This window comes from Henckelia pumila, chromosome 2 (assembly GCF_033568475.1).
Source record: "Henckelia pumila isolate YLH828 chromosome 2, ASM3356847v2, whole genome shotgun sequence".
Lineage (NCBI taxonomy): Eukaryota > Viridiplantae > Streptophyta > Magnoliopsida > Lamiales > Gesneriaceae > Henckelia > Henckelia pumila.
The window spans coordinates 78129954-78149490 of record NC_133121.1 but is presented as its reverse complement, the minus strand read 5'-3'; the positions used below and the strand labels follow the sequence as shown (position 1 = coordinate 78149490).

General features: G+C 34.5%; 1 protein-coding gene and 1 non-coding gene across 2 annotated transcripts; both read right to left on the bottom strand.

Moving 5' to 3' along the window:
* Positions 1-2615: 2615 nt before the first annotated feature.
* LOC140881583 (golgin candidate 2) lies at positions 2616-9249 on the bottom strand. Its single transcript, XM_073287005.1, has 10 exons — positions 9069-9249; positions 7757-8797; positions 5709-5819; positions 5204-5263; positions 4839-4896; positions 4350-4393; positions 4178-4270; positions 3520-3645; positions 3239-3286; positions 2616-3142 (listed from the first exon to the last, which is right to left on the bottom strand). The coding sequence occupies exons 1-10, from the start codon at positions 9120-9122 to the stop codon at positions 2795-2797; spliced, it is 1983 nt and encodes a 660-aa protein (XP_073143106.1). The 5' UTR covers positions 9123-9249; the 3' UTR covers positions 2616-2794.
* A 4518-nt stretch (positions 9250-13767) lies between these two features.
* On the bottom strand, positions 13768-13873 carry LOC140885674 (small nucleolar RNA R71). The gene has a single exon (XR_012151093.1). It is a non-coding gene; the product is annotated as a small nucleolar RNA R71 (small nucleolar RNA).
* Positions 13874-19537: the final 5664 nt, after the last annotated feature.

The window sequence follows — 19537 nt, the reverse complement described above, 5'->3', positions numbered from 1 at the left end:
GATTTCTTTTATTTTATTTATGTTTGCAAGGATGCTTCCAAATAATGGATCATTGGATTAAAAAGTGGATAATACAAGATGGCCCCAAGCCACACTCTTCAACTCTATATTTTTATATTTATACGTACAAGGAATATTGTATGGCTGTGTTTACTTGCCTTGATAAATGAAGGATAACATAGATAATACCAAATAATCCTATGTTTACTTGCAAAATTGAAAAATGGTATAAATCTTTAGGCCCGTTAATGATAGGATTGAGAGATGATTTTTAGTCATAATTTTTTAATGGGATTATAAATATTATGGAGTGAGAGAATGAAAAAAAATCAATTATACCCTTCCTTTTTATCTTCCACCTTCTTTCCTTCTTTGCCGAACATATGATTATTAATTTATTATGATAGCTAAAAGGTGAAATCGTAATTTATTCTTAAGTATAATTTCAATCCCAAAATTAATCTATTCAACTAAACATATTATTATTTATTCATAACCACTCTCTATCCTATCAAATTATATTAATAATCATAATTTAATCTATCCTTATCCAATCCCATCATTTGAAGTAAACGTAGTCTATAAAAACATCAAATCAATTACTTTGTTAAGATAATTATCTTAATATATTTCATTGTAACTAATCTAGAAAATACGGAATCTATACATGAATACTGGCCAGAAAATCCATCCTACTATACTATAAATTAATAATCTATCTGAAATAATATTTTTCATCCGAACTGGATCAATTTGTTAAACAAATAATTCTAATAAATTAGTAAACTTAATAATTTTTTTAAATGCTCTGATATAATTCTTATCCCATTTATATCATAAAATAGTAATTACTTTAAATTACAAATAAAATTAGGATAATTTGAATATAATTATATTGTTGTTTATTTATTTTTCTTAAAACTAATTATATTGTCAATATTCTATGACTGTTTACTTATATGATTAATTTATTTGATTAGTCAATAGCATGAATTTTAATTAATTATTAAAACCAATGAATATCACTTAGCTATTTTTAAAAATATATATACACCCCCATATATTAGAATTTATTTTTTTATATTAATTAAAGGAATAATTATAAGTGAAGCATAATGAATTTTTAGTATTTTATGTAATTAAATTTATGTTTGTTGAATTAAAAAATTAATTTTTGAACATATTAAATTATTATTTTATTGAGTAATTATTACATATCTAAATTAATAAAATTTCATACATTATTAATATCATAAAAACTTTACTGTATATGATTATTTCAATTCAGAAAATTCTATGATCAAGTAATGCATTTATAACTCTCCTCATGTTATAATAATTTATCAAATATTTTTGTGACAAAATTATAATTAAAATTTTGAAAATAGATAACATGTATATGTGTCTGATTCTAACACATCAGGGAGTGGCATGTGGGGCATGACATCTGGCATATTTAAGACATACAAATGTATTGGGGATAGAGAAGTGACATTATAGAACAACTCACATGGCGTTAGAGCTCCGATATTATTTTTATTGCAAGTTTTTTGTTGTCCTCTTATATTTATCCATCGCTATCTTTGTCACAGTCACAAAGGGGTACACATTATGGACCTCTCTAAATGTATCTTTTAACTCTATATAAGCCCCCAATTTTATACATTATGTATTTTATTTTTAATATTATACATTATGTATTTGGTTACTCTATAGGTTGTTCCACGTATACTCGCGTAGATCCGAAAACTTGGTTAGTTTGACCCTACCTTGAGTTAATTAATATTCAAACGGTTGATCCATTAATTACAAGTAAGTCATATCATTTTTTTATGTGATACAATGTACTAGACACTGTAAAAAAATACATGTGATTTCGTTACAGTTGAATGAATACTTTGGATAATATCCTAAAAATAGAGTCGAGGAAATCCAAAAAAATTCGAGATATGAGATTGAAGGAAGATGAGACGACTCGACAAAATTTAGTGAATGATGGAAAACCAATCTAGTACTGCATCTTTGGTATGTATAGGTCTTTTTCCTCGGTAGCCATGCAAATTAACGATACGAGGAAAGTAAGCACATTGCCACGAGTAAAATCACATGTATTCCTTAATTTTTAAAATCACTTTATCTTCGTATGTATGTTTTCATCCGATGTTTATTTGGCCACATTCGACTTTGTATCTCATACAAAAAACCCCCAAAAAATAGATATATTATTTGATTTTATTCTGGTTTGTGTTTGAATTAAAAGATTTATCAAGCATTTTAAACCATTTTAAGCTTAGTTGATGCGATAGAATCACAAAATGATAAACTAGACATTAATTATTGAATTGATATGATAATTGCAAATAATAATTGATTGATGTAACATATTTGATGGAACGGTTAGTTACGAGATAATTTAAGACTTTCCAAAACTCACTGATTTTACCCACAATTTTTTTTTACTGCTTCTACTTTTCTTAATTTAATCAAAAATTGTTTCTTTTGTTTCTCAAAAGCCTTAGCAAACATTAACCACCACAAAATCCTGCCTCAGCATTAAGCAAGGTCTCATGCATGAATAGAAGCAATGAATTTCTTCATAAAATTTCAATACAGAATTACATACAGTTCATAATGTTTCTCGATGCTTCGTATAATTTGAAATGACTCAACATGTTATATTTAAGTGTAACCTCTGTACCGGGCTTGTAAAATTCACCGTAACCGCCACCATATGAACTGGTGTTTTTGAATAAAGAATAAAACTAGTGAAGTATAATACATGTATGAACTTCAATCAAACACCTTCAGTATTGTTATTAATATTTTGTAGAGAGACAATAGCACCAGATCGAAAGTCATCAGAAACTGGAGAATGAGACATAAGAATGTATATCACCCAAAGATGAAGACACACAATGTAAACAACTGACCATATTCTTGCTGTTCTATTTCTTCTCAGAAAAATAGCACCCAAACAAAAGAGCGAGTCCAGCTGTTGAACCATTGATCCGAAATGTCGATGACCAGACTGCATTCTCTCCCTCAACAAAGGTTTGAACTTTGAACTAGAGAATTCCAATTTATTTGGAGTCTCAACTGAATTGGGTAATGAATTGTTTTCGTCTAGCAGTCTTGAAGCCGCCTATAAATTTCAATTCAATTGTTCAAATAAAATTGAACCGACTCAACATATTCTCACATGTCACAGTAATTCCAGATCAAGGATACAAGGAGTTACCTCGATCCTGAAAAGTAAGGAAGCCTTTTCTGATGTTAGTGTCTCAACCTGAAAACAAAAGTGAAAGTTCTACACTCAGACTACAAAACAAGAGCTAAATCAGGCTATCAGCAGAAAGTAAACTATTGAGTCTCCTTCGGAATGGATACACTCTCCCAAACTCCAAAAACCTGTGTTTGATTAATCTTATTTGTCTACTGTTTACAAGTAGCTGTAATCATGTTTCTTCTACGTGTTTGTCTTAAGTTCTGAATTTGAGTTACGCAGTCTGAAAGACAGACCTGTGCTTGCTTCTGAATCAAATGGTCGGTCAACAGACCGAGCTTTCGCTTGAGCTCAATTTCTACTTCTGTAGGATATTCCACTTCTTTCCAGGTTGTTTCAATACTTGCTTCTAGAGTCTTGGCCTGCATATATTTAGAACATCATTTAGTGAATGATCGGAAAAATTCAAAAATTTCATGCCACACCCCATGCTTGGTTCACGCCAGTATAGTACTACTTCTACAGCCACACGTTGTGATCAAGGATTCATTATAGTTGTGTTCATATCGCCGTGCCTATACCCGTGTATCATTATCTTAAGGGACGGAGCCAAAGAGGTGGCAACTGCCCCCCACTCAACTTGCGCCCACCCCCACACACCCCTAATTGGATTTTCTGGCACCATCCCTAATTATCTACCACACTACCATTACTTACCCCACCAGTATTCAATTCCACAAGGAAAAAAGGCTTCATTTTATATATAGAAAATTATTATTTATCAATTAGATACAAAGAGGGAAAAAAAGATATTAACACATTCCTGTAAAGAGCTAGCAAGGGCAAGCTTCCAGATAGTGGACTGAGCAGTCAAACCACCAATTCAAGCTGTTTTCTTTAGACACTAAATTAAATATGAATGACAAATGAACTGATCTAAAAAGTAGAAGTCACCTTTTCTTGCATTCTTCCCAATTTATCTGATATGAAGGAATATTCTGCCTCAAGCATCTCCAAAGCGAAACCAACACCTTTAGAAGCTTGGAGCTGCAGATTATTTTACTTAAAACAAACAAACAAGCTAAAGAAACTGTTTTGACTACATAAGAAAGCAATGACCGCTCACTTTATCTCCATTTTGCTGCATACTTGATATCTTCCTCTGCAATACTACCGTAAAGTGAAAAAAAATCAGTAATGAAGCTTTAGTAGCATCAATGACAAACAACATGGCGTCATTCCTAAATAAATCAAACAACACAAGCATTTAGATAAATGCTATTTAAAGGGACAGTTTGAATAGTAATATTGGTCTTTTTTTAACAACCTTCTTTGACTAAAAAAGTAAAAAAGACATGATGCAACACAATGCACAATGTAATTTAACAAATGGAGGCTATTTCTTTTTTATTCAAATTTCTGTAGGGACCCAATTCTCCCTTGTTTTTGTGTTGTCAATGAAAATCCTATTGGAAAGTCTCTTTGCAAACAAAAAGTGATGAGCAGATTTCCTGTTCTAATTAACAGACGATGCTGCTGGCAAGAAAAGACATAAATATCTTTGCAAATGGTAGGGATGATTAAAGAACTGTTAGCATAGATGCATGAAAAATACCTTCACGAGTTGCTTCTTTCAAATCAACTTCTTGACGAAGTTCAGCTATGTGATCAATCTAATCCAATAAAAAAAATATCATGATTTAATCAGAAATGCGTCAAAAATGAGAGAGAATACCTTTCTCTACGAGCTAAAGATATTATCAATGTGATTTATCTTTTGTCATAATTCATGAATATGTTTAACAGGTGATGGTAGAACAACAGTTAAGGGCCTACTCATTGCAAAGTGCAACACACTAAGTTTTGAAACTCAAGGTATTTGAATATCATTCAGTCAGTTCTCAAGGAATGCCATAGGTGATAGGTTGAAGGTATACTTTCAACAATAAAAACCAAAGATGTAAAAGGGTCATTTATTACCTCTGCTTCAAAACTTTTCTGTACATTAGCAAGAGACTTTGAAAGATCAGCATTTGCACTCTGCAAGATACAGCAAGAAAATTACTGGCGCAATGTATCAGAGATATAAGAAAGCTCATCGTGTTCCTCATTATAATATTGCAATGAACGAATATAACAAATATACATCATGCTAACAGTTCCAAATTACGATGACAATTCTATTTTAAGGGGAAAAATGTAAGTTCATGCGGTCAAAAGTATGAAAGCAGAAAAGGTCAATTGATTGAAAAATTCAAGGGTAAATCATAAATGGAATTCACATAGTATGCTACAAATTGGTAAATGGAAGTAAAACAAACAACTATATGGAATGGAAGTGGCAGTGGCAGTAGCAGTAGCAGTAAAATTTAGGATGATTACAAGAATGACAAGGATGGAACTTTGGGCAGACATATGAATCATGATAAGATATATGAATATGGAGATAAATCAAAACAGAAAATCATACAACCACTTGAGGTACCTCAAGTGTGGCTAGTCGTGTGAGGGCCTCCATCCGAGTGTTATTATGTTTCTGCTTCTCTACTTCAACAGCTTCCATGGTTTCCATCATTGATGTCTGTAATTCTGATGCCTGAAGCAAATAAAGCAAACTCGTATCTTAAAAATATCTACTATTCACAAAAGATAGAAAATGAAATAGCAAATTACAAAGCAAGGATTCACTCATATGTGAGCAGAATTACCGACCAAATTATACAAATGCACGACAATTTAGAAAGTTTGTTCTGACAATCAGCTAATAGTTGATTTAAAAAAAGATGATGAAATTGGAACATTGTAGCAATTAAAAAAATCGCATGAGCAAATGACGTTTAAAATGAATAGATTTGATCATAAACTTAAAGCAACTGGAGATGCTTCAACAATTTATTTCTGAACATTTTTTATATGAACACTCAGTCATCGGCAGATTTTTTCCAATCTTGATCAATCAGAACATATGAAATAATTTGTATTGTGCAAATGCAATTATGCAAGAAAAGAGCAGGTTTCGAATGCCCATAGTTTGAATTAAGTGTGCGAGAAAAAAATTCTTAAAAGGAGCAGACCTTATAATCTGATAAGAGTGAATAATTTGGGGAGCTTTAGAGTTGTGAACAACAATATTAATGATGATCTCTTGTCCGCCTATTGTAATTAATAGCTTTTTCGTAATTAATATAATAATGTTTCTTATCAAAAAATATATATATGTTAATGATGATTTGATAAGTTACTTGCAAAAAAGGTGGGATTCACAGTTTGCTCCGCGCCTCCTCCGAGTTGATCAAGGTTCTCGCATAAAAAGGAATTATGTGGATCTCAACCTTTTGGGGACCAGTTAAAGCTAAAGTAGTCAAAATTTTAGATGGGTGGAAGTGACCTTTCTACTACTATTATTATTTTTTTTATATATACAAGAGACCTTTTTATTTCTAAGCAGGGATGGTCGTCCTAGTTGGTTTTTTTATATGTTCAATGCACCAAGGTGTGGCAAATAAAATCAAGACATTTACAAGTTTACTTTACTGACACTACGGTGAATGAAAATCTAGAAGTCTTGACATTTAAAAGAAGTTTACAATAATCCACAAGACAAGGAGGCTGGTTGTCAGCATTTTGGGGGCTCACAATGAGACCATATACCACAAGTCGTAGAGATTTCCTTATAAGATGTTTCATCATGGCATAGGGTGGCAGTAGTAATATGTTTGGTTTCAAGGGATTGGAAAGGAGTATCTTTAATTGATTCTCACGAGTTTTCTCTAAAGTTCCAACAAGAATGTGGAAGGCATGAAGGAATCCCTGATCGAGGTAATGAGAGAGCTTTAATCAAATATTCTCGATAACAATATCATTAGTGATATATAAAGAACAATTGTATCTAAGTGATTCTCCTCGTACAAAATTACTGATTTCCTTGATTTTGTGATTCAAAATAAGGGCTTTGGTAAAATACGGAATAAATGGATGTTAGGATATACATGATAAGTTTCTTATTCAGCAATGATAAAACCAAAATTAAGGTCGAGATATCTCAGGCAAGGGAAACTATTATCACCATTTTGTTCATTCTTGTTGTGGATTTATTAGCTGGATGATTGACGAAGGGGCAGGGTGTGCAACCACGAGAACTCGTTCAAGAGCTAAACCAAAAGGCTACAAATTTCGTACGTACCGAAAGGCTACACATATTGTGCGTGAGATGTTTGAAATGATCAGCGCAGAATCCATGAAACACTTAGAATTGGAGTAAAAGGATGAAAATATTATGAGTAAGTTTAAAATTTTGATTGTTAAATCAAAAATCAAACCAGAAAAATGAAATTTTTTCTCCATTCCTCACGTCACGAAGTTATTGCTTTGTTTCCTATATTCGGGTCTACTTAATATTCCCTGGATCTCATGGAATGTAAATGCCCAAAGGAAGGTAAACTGAGGAACAAACAAATAGCCTGCTCAAAATGCATGTACTCCAAATACCATATGCCAAAAGTTAACTCCAACAAGGAAAAGAAAGGAAAGTACCTCCTGTACTTGTTGTTTAGCACGTTCTTCAAGCATTTTCTCCAAAGTCTGTTTCTCCCCTTCCAATCTGGCAACTACATTCTCACGTTCCTGAATTGCCTCAATTGCTTTTGCAGCAGCTCTTTCTGCCAGAATCTGTTGCCTCCTCTTTCTCCTTTCTTCTCTTTCTCTTTCTATCTCAGAATCTGATGTTGAAGTTGTATCTGCATCAGAATTAGACTCTACATCGCTTGGCGGAGAAGGAACCTTCACTGTAGGTCCATTTCTCCCATTCGTCCCAATCTTTGATGTTTCACCATCATTTGAATGCAGCTTCAATTTCAATTTCCTTCCACCAGAAACTGGAACCTTATCAAGATTACCTTTGTCAGTTAAATCAGTAGCAGAATGCATCTTCTGTCCGTCTAAAACAACATCCAACTCCTCCATTGTCCTGGCATTGTTATCATCAGCAACAAGAGTTGAACTAGTATGCTTTTGATCAGATTCGCCTCCACCTCCATCACTTGGTGATTGATCGTTAAATATTAGCGGAGTCACATCACTCGCATTGCTTGCCCGCTCATTGCTATCAGCATTTGAAATACTTTCCAAGCCAACATTTGATTTTCTTGAAGCTGAGCCAAAATTCCTCACCTTCTTACCGTCTTTCTTCAAACCCTGAATCCCTAATGCTCCTCTAATATTACGGCTCACATTAACTCCCCCAGACCCTTCCCTTTTATCCGGAACACTCAACAATTCCGTCCAATCACTCTCAGTAAGCCCACCGCTCAAATTCGGTGTGGAATTCAGATTTGGTGATCCTCCAGCTTCACGATTTCTGTTAATATCACTATTACTTCTACTAATAACATTCAATTTAAGTTTATCATTATTGGCACTTTGGTTGGATGTCTTTTCTGGAGCTTTCTTCCTCAGCTGATCCTTTAGCAATCGTTTAGTTTCAGCAGTGTTTCCAGGTGAGCCATCAACTCCTAATTCACTGCCAGGTCGTGGATTCTCATTCTTACCCAGTGATTCCGCAGCTTGCTGATCAATCTGAACCACCAAAATCAATTAATCAGGCAACGCTTCCACTCAAATGCATCATCATTTAAAATCAAATAATTACAGTCATGACAGGAATATTGTTACAAACAGAGAGACGCGTAATTCTCATCAATTTTAGTCTAATTAGGTTTTTCATCAATTGAAACTATACGCATTAAAATCTAAGAAACAAAACATTGAATAAATTTCTAAATCCAATCAATACAGACCAATACTTCTAAAATGGAAATCAAAAGCAAATGATAGGGGGATCAATTGCCTGTTGAAGAAGGGATTCAGCTGCTTTGAGCTTGGAAGAGATCCAGTGAGCCATTGGTCTACCAGTGGAGGAAAGATAGCTGTTTAGATCAGTACGGTTACGCCACCGCGCATTTTAGCGAGAAATCTCAGTGTCGGTTTTCCAGTCTACTACAGAGCATAGGGGACGACGAAGAAGGAAGGGAGCGTGAATGCAAAGGCTGTTAGTTTTGCTTCGTTATACGTGTCGGAATCTGATTAGCTGTCATACAGATTTTGTCACAGGCAAGGAAATTTTTGCGTTTTCATTTCAGTTTTTTTTTTTTTTTTAAAAAAAATAACTCCCATTGAAATTAGTAACCAAAGTTTACATAAGAAATAATAGAAGGCTAAGGAATAACCTGCCTTTCAGAATGAGACAAAGAATCGGTTGACTTAGTTAAATAATCAGTCGTCTAGTTTGCTGATCTAAAAAAAAAAAAAATCAAAAGTGTATTTCTGAAGCTAGAAATCTACAATCTTCCAAGATCAAACTCAAACTTGATGCATCTAAATATAAATTCTGTAACGCATTGATACTCACGAGTGCATTTGATTTCACGATAACATTATTGAGATTTAGTTCTTTGATCCAACTAAGAGCCTCTCGATTATCTAAGGCCTGTGCAGTTCGTGATAGACAATCACCTGGGATACATCCGCAAACAGCAGAAATAACAACTCCAAAAAAATCACGAACAATACACACGAAACCCATACGAGGAGGATCCCTACAGACAGCTGCTTCCACATTACACTTGATAAAATTGATTGGGGGTGTTTTCCATTCTGTTGTATGCTGATGTACAAATAAAGCTATAGGATTCTGATTCCCTTGATTAGCCATTATCCATTGATTTCTAAATTCCATGACTGATTGATATACAAGAGTTGCTGGTTTGTTATTTTCGTTCCATACAACCTCATTCCGGTTATTCCAAATGTTTCACAAAATCACAGATGCATTTTCAATATCAGAAGTTGACTTGGTGGTGGTTAAAGAAATCCACCACGCTCGAAACGAAGTTGCTGCACTTGCATTACTTCCGATAGGTGTCAAGCACCAGACACTCCGAGCAAAAGGGCAGAGAACCAGAACATGGATATCTGTTTCAGTTTATTTATTTATTATTTTTTTAGATATTTTTAAAAAAAACAAAAAATGTTTTTCTCATTTCATCTCATAATTTTTTATATAATCATTTCATCTCATAATGTTAGATTGACTTTCATGGATTAGTTTAAAAATAACTTGTAAATTATTTCTTCAATATTTTGTATTTTTGTTTAGAGATGTATACGAACCGAATTGTTCATGAGTTATTTGGAGCTCAACTCGATAAAATACTCGTTAGTTAATCCTATTGAGTCGAGCCTGACCTTGATTTCGAGAACGACAGTTTTATCGAGCCGGGCTTGAGCTTAAGCTTTAAGGTATATTTGGCTAGTGAGATAGTGAACATATTCGTTAATAGGCTCATGAGCTCGAGTTCAGGCTCGTTTAGATGGCTCACAAACTCGCTCATAGTTATGATGTGAGATATTTAGTAATCTATTTATGGTGGTATATTTTTATTTGGCATTTTCAAGTTGGATTAGCATTTTGGGATGTTCAATGATGTATTGAGTTTATGTTTTTTTTTAGTTGTTAGGTTTGTTGTTTTGGTTACTTGTGAAAGAATTTACTTTTTGTGTTGAGTTTAGAATTAATTTATAGAGATACATTTTATTGTATGCTTGAGCTAAATTTTATATTTAACGAGCCTAAATAAAACTCAAGTTCGAGTGCAGTTGTATGCTTGACGATCGCTTAAAGGCTTCTTAACGAGTTTTTAACGAGCCCACTTAATGAGCCTAAAACAAGCTCACTTAACAAGCCGAACTCGATAATATGATTACTGAATTATTAATGAACCGAGCTCGAGCTTTTATGTGCATGTTATATGTTGGATCAATTAGGTTTTTGTGTTAAAAATTTTAAAAAGGCAAAAACTGAACTAAGCTAACCGAACTGAAAAGACTTATTCCACAAGCTAAACTGATTGCCAAACTGGAGTAGTCAACCAAACTAAATGGTGAACTCGACTGAAATATTTAAAGCACAATATACAAGTCATCAGTCAGAGTCTGAACCAACATTCCCTGAGGAAATGTTAGTTTACCTCGAACAACTGGATTTAGATAAGGACTTACATACCTAACTGACGAGCAGAAACCGAAGCGCACTACATGTGTAATATTGTCAAAAAGGACTGCTAATGTGGACAAGACAAAACCAACGGCTACCTTAAATAAAAAGGATATTTTTTTAAGTTTGTGACCGTTAGAATCTAAGACTATAAATAGAAGAAAGATCAGTTTAACAGCTCTATCGCATTCTTGCAATCTCAAAGAAAAATTTAAAGCATTCAAAGTACTCACAAGCTAAAATGAAATCTGTCAAGCACACTTTACATAGAATTTTATCTGATCATTGAGGATCAATTGTGCTACAAAATTACACTAAAAATTTGTTGTATTTGTGATAGTTGCATAACTATTCATTTGTAAAAGAGTATACTGATAAGTGCATTTTATGCACTTAATTTATATATGATTTGACTTGGATTTTGTGATGTATCGAGTGAATATTATGCGTATTTGTTGTTGTTTTTGTGAGTTGCAAGGATTTGAAGAAAAGTAGCAAGAAGAAGCGGAAAGCCAAATTACGGGACAACAAATTTCAGAAAATTACTGGGAATGTTACAGACACCTAAATCCAATCTCCACCGTTCAAATTAAATTTTAGGATGTTTTAAAGTTGATGTCAAAATTTCAGCTCGATCCGACTGCTAGAACTTAAGTTATGATTTATACAAAAATGCTGCACAGATGGTGAAATGGAAGAACAAGTAGCGCCCCAGCTCTAGTTTTCCAGCGCTCCAGCGCCCGTAAATTCATGTCCAGAGCGCCCCAGCGCCGTCTTTTGAGCGCTCCAGCGCTAGACAGCCGTCATTGAAAAATAAAATACGAAACTTGAGCGCCCCAACGCCTAATTATTAGCGCTCCAGCGCTGCGCAGTCTCAAAAAATATGGAAAGTGTTTAATCGAGTTTTAAAAGGGATTTTATGACTTATTCTGGAGGATACGAGGGTTTAGAGAGTTTTCAGAGCATAGATACGGCTATTGAGAGTTTTGAAGTGCACAAGAGCTTGAGAATTTGATACGAAGACAGAAGACGGCGGCATCCGGCGACGGAAAAGCTTAATTTTACTTCGTTCTAGTTTTCCTTTAAACTCTATTTTTCTAGTTTGATGGATTATTTGAAGAACAAGTTTTGTTTGATCTTTAAATTTGTTATGAACTAATTTCTTAGTCTAGAGGTAGACGGATCTTGACTGGAAACCATGATTGACATATTTTGATTTATATATTTAAATTTCTTCGCACAGTTTATTTGTGTTTTCCTGATTTTAATGCTTTCAATTTACTGGCCATAGATTGAATGATATTTTACTTAGAATCTATCACTCGAGAGAGGAGATTTTGAATACGACATAGGAAAATACATCTTTGATGTTTATATTGTTCGAGAGGCATATAACTCCATAGAAGTCATTAGAAGAATTCTTGTACTATTTACAGGATTTAATAATTGAACTTTGATAGAGATATTGAGTTTGTTATTGAATACGAATTTCTGCTTGACACTCGAGAGAGGTAGTAGAAAATAATAGAGATTCTTGGCTAATAAACTAGAAGAATTGATAATTGAACAATCATTAGAAATAAATTGTGGTGAACAGTCAAGTGAAGTCGAACCTCTAGCATTCTTCGCTTATTGAATTTTTCTCTCGTGAACTCGTGGTTATTTAGTTTTGTTTCTTGCAAATTTTTGTTTTATAAAAATCAAACCATTTTCGTAGTTCTACATAGGATTAGGATTTTATTAGTTGCAAATATTTGATATAATATCATTTATTCATTCTCCGTGGGATCGACTTGGACTTAATTCCTATATTATAACTTGACATCGTGCGCTTGCGAGCAAAAAAACACGCAACAAGTTTTTGGCGCCGTTGCCGGGGAATGAATTTTATTTGATTTATATTAAATTGTGCTAATTGGTCTTAATTTTGATTTAGAGCATTTTATTTTATTTTGTTGGTTCTAATTTTAAATATTTCCTGTCTATGTAGTTTATGTAAAAAAGCCAAAGTTACGACTCACTGCTCTTTGATCCAAAAATCGAGAAAACTGCTAAAGCTTTGAGAAAAGCTAGAAGAGAAGAGTTGCAACAAATGGCTGAAGAAAGGGAAAGAGTTGTCAATAATGCCCCGGTGCCGATCAGAGATCACTTTCGACTGGTGATCACTACTCATTATTCTGGGATAGCTCGGCAGAACATCATGGCAAATAATTTTGAGTTGAAGCCAGCTCTGATTAATATGGTGCAGCAGAATCAGTTTAAGGGTGCAGCTACTGAAGATCCAAATTTGCACCTGCGTACTTTTTTGGAGATTGCTGACACAGTGAAGATTCATGGTGTACTGAGGACACCATCAGACTACGATTGTTCCCATTCTCTCTTAGGGACAATGCTCGTAGTTGGTTGCACTCACTACCTCTTGGAAGTATCACTACATGGGAAGACATGGCATCCAAATTTCTGGCAAAGTACTTTCCTCCTGCCAAGTCTACCCAGTTGAAAATTGAGATCACTACTTTCAAACAACAAGATTATGGGTTACTGTATGAAGCTTGGGAGCGGTACAAGGAATTGCTTAGGAAATGCCCGAACCATAATTTTTCGGATTGGGAACAGATCGAATTATTCTACAATGGTTTGAATGGACCAACTCGTATTTCTGTGGATGCTGCAGCTGGAGGTTCAATATTTTCTAAATTTCCTGAACAGGCTTATGCTTGAGCAAATGACTGTTAACAGTTATCAGTGGCCGAGTGAGAGATCTGCAATAAGGAAGCCTGCTGGAATTCATGAGGTTGACGCATTCACTGCTTTGACTGCTCAGATGGCTACTATTTCTACACAGTTGGCTGCACTGACCAAAGGGAATCAAAGTTCTAATGAGACAGCATCGCTGGCGACTGCCATAAATTCTGCTGATGGATTTGAGAGTGTGGAGCAAGCTCATTATGTGAACAACAGGAATTACAACAATTATCGAGGTAATCCTATAACCAATCAGTATCATCCTAGTTTGCGTAATCATGAGAATTTTTCCTATGCAAACAATAAGAATGTGTTGAATCCTCCACCAGAGTTCAATACTCAGAATGGTGAAGGAAAGGCATCGTTGGAAGATTTGGTGAGTAATTTTATTGCAGAATCATCCACAAGATTTAAGAGAAATGAAAATAGGCTTGATAGTATGGAGACACACTTGACCAATGTGAGCGCTTCTATGAAAAATCTTGAAACACAAATTGGTCAACTGGCGAATGCATTGAATAATCAGCAGAGAGGTGTGTTTCCTAACAATACTGAGGTTAATCCAAGGGAGCAGTGCAAGGCTATCACCCTTAGAAGTGGTAAAGAACTTGGGGTTGATGACCCTAAGGAAGTAGATGATGAAGAGGATGAAGAGATTGTGGTGGAGTCTGAAAAATCTGTTAGCAAAAATTCCAGCAATTCTGCAGTTGTGCCTAAGAAATCGCCTGTACCAAAAGCTGTTTTGTCATATCCTCAGCGGTTCAAGAAGAAAGCGTTGGATGAGAAGTTTTCTAAGTTTCTTGACATCTACAAGAAAATTCATATTAATATTCCATTCGCTGATGCTTTGGAGCAGATGCCGCATTATGCAAAATTCTTGAAGGAGGTGATGTCTAAGAAGCGGAAGGTGGAGGAGTTCGAGACTGTAAACCTGACTGAAGAATGCAGTGCTATCCTGCAAAAGAAGCTACCACAAAAATTAAAAGATCTAGGGAGTTTTACGATTCCTTGCATTATTGGTTCTTCTAATTTTAATAAAGCACTTTGTGATTTAGGAGCTAGCATTAACTTAATGCCTTTGTCTGTTTTCAGGAGTTTGGGACTTGGAGAGGTGAAACCCACGACAATCGCATTGCAGCTAGCTGATAGATCTATCACATATCCGCTTGGAATCATTGAAGATGTTTTGGTAAAAATAGATAAATTTATTTTTTCGGCGGATTTTGTTGTGCTAGATATGGAGGAGGATGCAAATATGCCACTAATATTGGGGAGACCTTTCTTGGCCACTACTGATGCCAAGATTGAGGTGAAGAATGGTGAGTTGTCGATGGGTGTGGACAGAGAAAGAGTTATTTCTAACATATTCAAGAAATTAAGTAATCCACCCATCGAGAAATTATTCATGATTGAGCGAGTTGTGAAGCTGGATGGTCATCCAAAACTTGTTCATGAGGTAGATTCAAAGAAGAATGATCCGAAGGTGCCAAAGAAGAAGAAGAAAACGAAGAAGAAATCAAAGTTTAAAAAGGTTGTTGAATATATTTGGAGGGTGAAAGCAAAAGGGAAGACCCTCAACAAAACGGAACCGGGCTAGAATTGGAATAAAGTCGGGCTATGGACTATAAACTAATCGCTTCTTGGGAGGCAACCCAAGCTAGTTGTTTTTTTGCGTTTTTTTTATTTTATTTTAATTGTTTTTGTTTTTATTTTTATCATGAGGAAACTAGACATTAATAATGATTTTGAATTGTGTAGGTTAAAAAGTATGGAGCTGAAAGAGTTTAGGAGCCACCCCTGATGAAGAGTTTTGAGTGATTAAGATGGTGCTGAGTACTGACGCTTGGTGCCTAAGGTATGTGTCCCTTGTTTTTAATGAATATTGTACATTGAGGACAATGCACAATTTAAGTTTGGGGGGTGTTTAAAAATTGTGAAAATTTGAAATTTTTTATGAGTTAGTTGGAGTTGAAGGCATGATGTTGAAATTGTGTTGGCCTATGATGAAAATAAATTTTGTGTGCTGAAAAAGTTTATGTTAGCTATATTTAATCTTGAGTTCTCACATTTATGCACGAATGCCATGATTTTCGATACTCCTAGAAATTAGAGAAAAATTATGTGGATTTATGATGTGGATTAGAGGAATTGATTCTTAACTCTTGTGATGTTTGCTTGAAACTGAGATAGATTTTTAAGATCACAGAAGTGATTTAGGCGTTTTTTTTCGAATCTATTGAGTTTTTTTAGCCATTCTATATTCATGAAAAATCCAAAACAAATTGAGTAGCTAAAAAGTTTAAAGAAAAGTAATGGCGGAGAAAGTAAGGTGAGGGGGGGCCTTGAAAAGAAAAAAAAATGGATTAAAATTTTAGTCCAAATACAAGGCATAAAGATGGAGATTTATGGAGTAGAAGAAAGCCAAGACTAATGTCTGACAATGCAAATAAAAAATTTTTAGCTACTCATAATCCTGCACAAATTGAAAATATTCAATTCCCTTTGCTTTGCATCATGAGTCCTTGGTTGCATTGATATATATATGGATGCTTATCTCCTGCTGATTATGCTTGAGCCTAATGTTAACCGAAAAAGTCCTGTTGATCTGTGTGAGTAAAATTTGAACTTGGTTGAGAGTATTTTGAAACTTGAGGACGGAGTTAATGATTTTATGAAGCTTACAAATTGCATGATTTTACCGAAAGTTAGGTGGGTAGATGAGATTGGAAAATCACACACACACGAGAACTCTTGAGAAAATTAGCCGACATGTGTATTAAATCTTGGAATGTATAAATTCGAAGGTCGACTATATTGCTCATTACTGTTTTGCTCGGGACTAGCAAAAGTCTAAGTTTGGGGGGATTTGATAAGTACATTTTATGCACTTAATTTATATATGATTTGACTTGGATTTTGTGATGTATCGAGTGAATATTATGCGTATTTGTTGTTGTTTTTGTGAGTTGCAAGGATTTGAAGAAAAGTAGCAAGAAGAAGCGGAAAGCCGAATTACGGGACAGCAAACTTCAGAAAATTACTGGGAATATTACAAATACCTAAATCCGATCTCCACCGTTCAAATTGAATTTTAGGATGTTTTAAATTGCTGTCAAAATTTTAGCTCGATCCGACGACTAGAACTTAAGTTATGATTTATACAAAAATGCTGCGCAGATGGTGAAATGGAAGAAAAAGTAGCGCCCCAGCTCTAGTTTTCCAGCGCTCCAGCGCCCGTAAATTCATGTCCAGAGCACCCCAGCGCCGTCTTTTGAGCGCTCCAGCGCTAGACGGCTTTCATTGAAAAATAAAATACAAAACTTGAGCTCCCCAGTGCCTAATTATTAGCGCTCCAGCGCTGCGCAGTCTCAAAAAATATGAAAAGTGTTTAATCGAGTTTTAAAAGGGATTTTATGACTTATTCTGGAGGATACGAGGGTTTAGAGAGTTTTCAGAGCATAGAGACGGCTATTGAGAGTTTTGAAGTGCACAAGAGCTCGAGAATTTGATACGAAGACAGAAGACGGCGGCATCCGGCGACGGAAAAGCTTAATTTTACTTCGTTCTAGTTTTTCTTTAAACTCTATTTTTCTAGTTTGATGGATTATTTGAAGAACAAGTTTTGTTTGATCTTTGAATTTGTTATGAACTAATTTCTTAGTCTAGAGGTAGACGGATCTTGACTGGAAACCATGATTGACATATTTTGATTTATATATTTAAATTTCTTCGCATAGTTTATTTGTGTTTTCCTGATTTTAATGCTTTCAATTTACTGGCCATAGATTGAATGATATTTTATTTAGAATCTATCACTCAAGAGAGGAGATTTTGAATACGAAATAGGAAAATACATCTTTGATGTTTATATTGTTCGAGAGACATATAACTCCATAGAAGTCATTAGAAGAATTCTTGTGCTATTTACCGGATTTAATAATTGAACTTTGATAGAGATATTGAGTTTGTTATTGAATACGAATTTCTGCTTGACACTCGAGAGAGGTAGTAGAAAATAATAGAGATTCTTGACTAATAAACTAGAAGAATTGATAATTGAACAATCATTAGAAATAAATTGTGGTGAACAGTCAAGTGAAGTCGAACCTCTATCATTCTTCGCTTTGAATTTTTCTCTCGTGAACTCGTGGTTATTTAGTTTTGTTTCTTGCAAATTTTAGTTTTATAAAAATCAAACCATTTTCGTAGTTCTACATAGGATTAGGATTTTATTAGTTGCAAATATTTGATATAATATCATTTATTCATTCTCCGTGGGATCGACTTGGACTTAATTCCTATATTATAACTTGACATCGTGCGCTTGCGAGCAAAAAAACACGCAACATATACTAAAAGTTTCAGTTAGACAGTGTTAAGTCCTAAATTGAACTGTGATTTTGCAAAGTGTTCGTAACTTCCAAATTCTTCTAGTTGATATCATTCTCAATAGGTATAAGGGGTGACGTAGGAGATTTTCAAGTCTCTGAACATCCAGAAACAAATTGTATCTTCTTCGCATTTCAGTCAGCCTCCTTTTCATTATTCAGTCAGCCTACTATTTGTTCTATCTGTCAAATACGTTTTATTCTGCACAAATTTTTTTTGTTATCCAACTGATATTGACACACGAGAATCACTGAATTACAATTGCTAACCTATATAAATTCAATTGTAGTAAAATTTATTTGAATTTTTTATTCAATCTCCCATTCTAAACACTTTCCCTGGTCCTAACAAGTGGTATCAGAGCGAAGTTGATTCTCGTTTCTGAAAAATCATTAAACAATGAATTCCTTTAGCAAGATTCCAATGTTTCCAGAAAAGATTTTGATTATTGAAATAATAGAATGCAGGCGCATTTAGCTGACCAGGATGATGACATGTGGTATGTCATCACAGATGGACCGATGAAGATCTTAAAAATCAATACAACTATAGCTATTACAGAGGGTGCCTCTCAGATGATAGAAAAGCCAAGACGAGAGTGGAAGACTGAAGATAAGAAGAAAACCAACCTTGATAATGTAGCAAAAGATATTGTTTACAAAATGTTGGACAAAAACTGTTGGAAAACTGGCGTTCAGATCAATCACGATTGATACCCGGTGCAGCGGAAGTTAAAAAATTTTTATCATGGAACAATTCCATGGTGTGGGTATCAACCATTCAACGATTAAATTATTGTGTGTGTAAAATTCAAATAACAGTTATTAAATTTTACCTTCAATCTCGCAACGAGATTACTGGACACCAACAGATTTTATCTGCTCTTGTTGTCTCTCCCTGGAACCGATGAACTCCTTCAATCAGGTCCACGAACAGAGGTTTAATCCCTCTGATAGATTGCACTAGAAAATCTATCAGAAGTTTTCTGCGAAGAGATTACACGAATCTGATTCGTTATTCCTGACCGCGATTCAAAATCACAGACCGGAATTTTCTCGGGCAGAGGGGAAGGGGTCGGCCGAAATTTCTTTTAGAGAGACTAGGGTTTTCGATTTTTGCTCTCAAAAATT

Excerpts from the sequence above, each read along its gene's own strand:
- LOC140881583 (XM_073287005.1), bottom strand. The coding sequence starts at position 9,122 with ATGGCTCACTGGATCTCTTCCAAGCTCAAAGCAGCTGAATCCCTTCTT. Across the intron at positions 5,820-7,756 it reads CTAAACAACAAGTACAGGAG|GCATCAGAATTACAGACATC; the intron begins GTACTTTCCTTT and ends TATTTGCTTCAG. Across the intron at positions 3,287-3,519 it reads TGATTCAGAAGCAAGCACAG|GTTGAGACACTAACATCAGA; the intron begins GTCTGTCTTTCA and ends TTTTGTTTTCAG.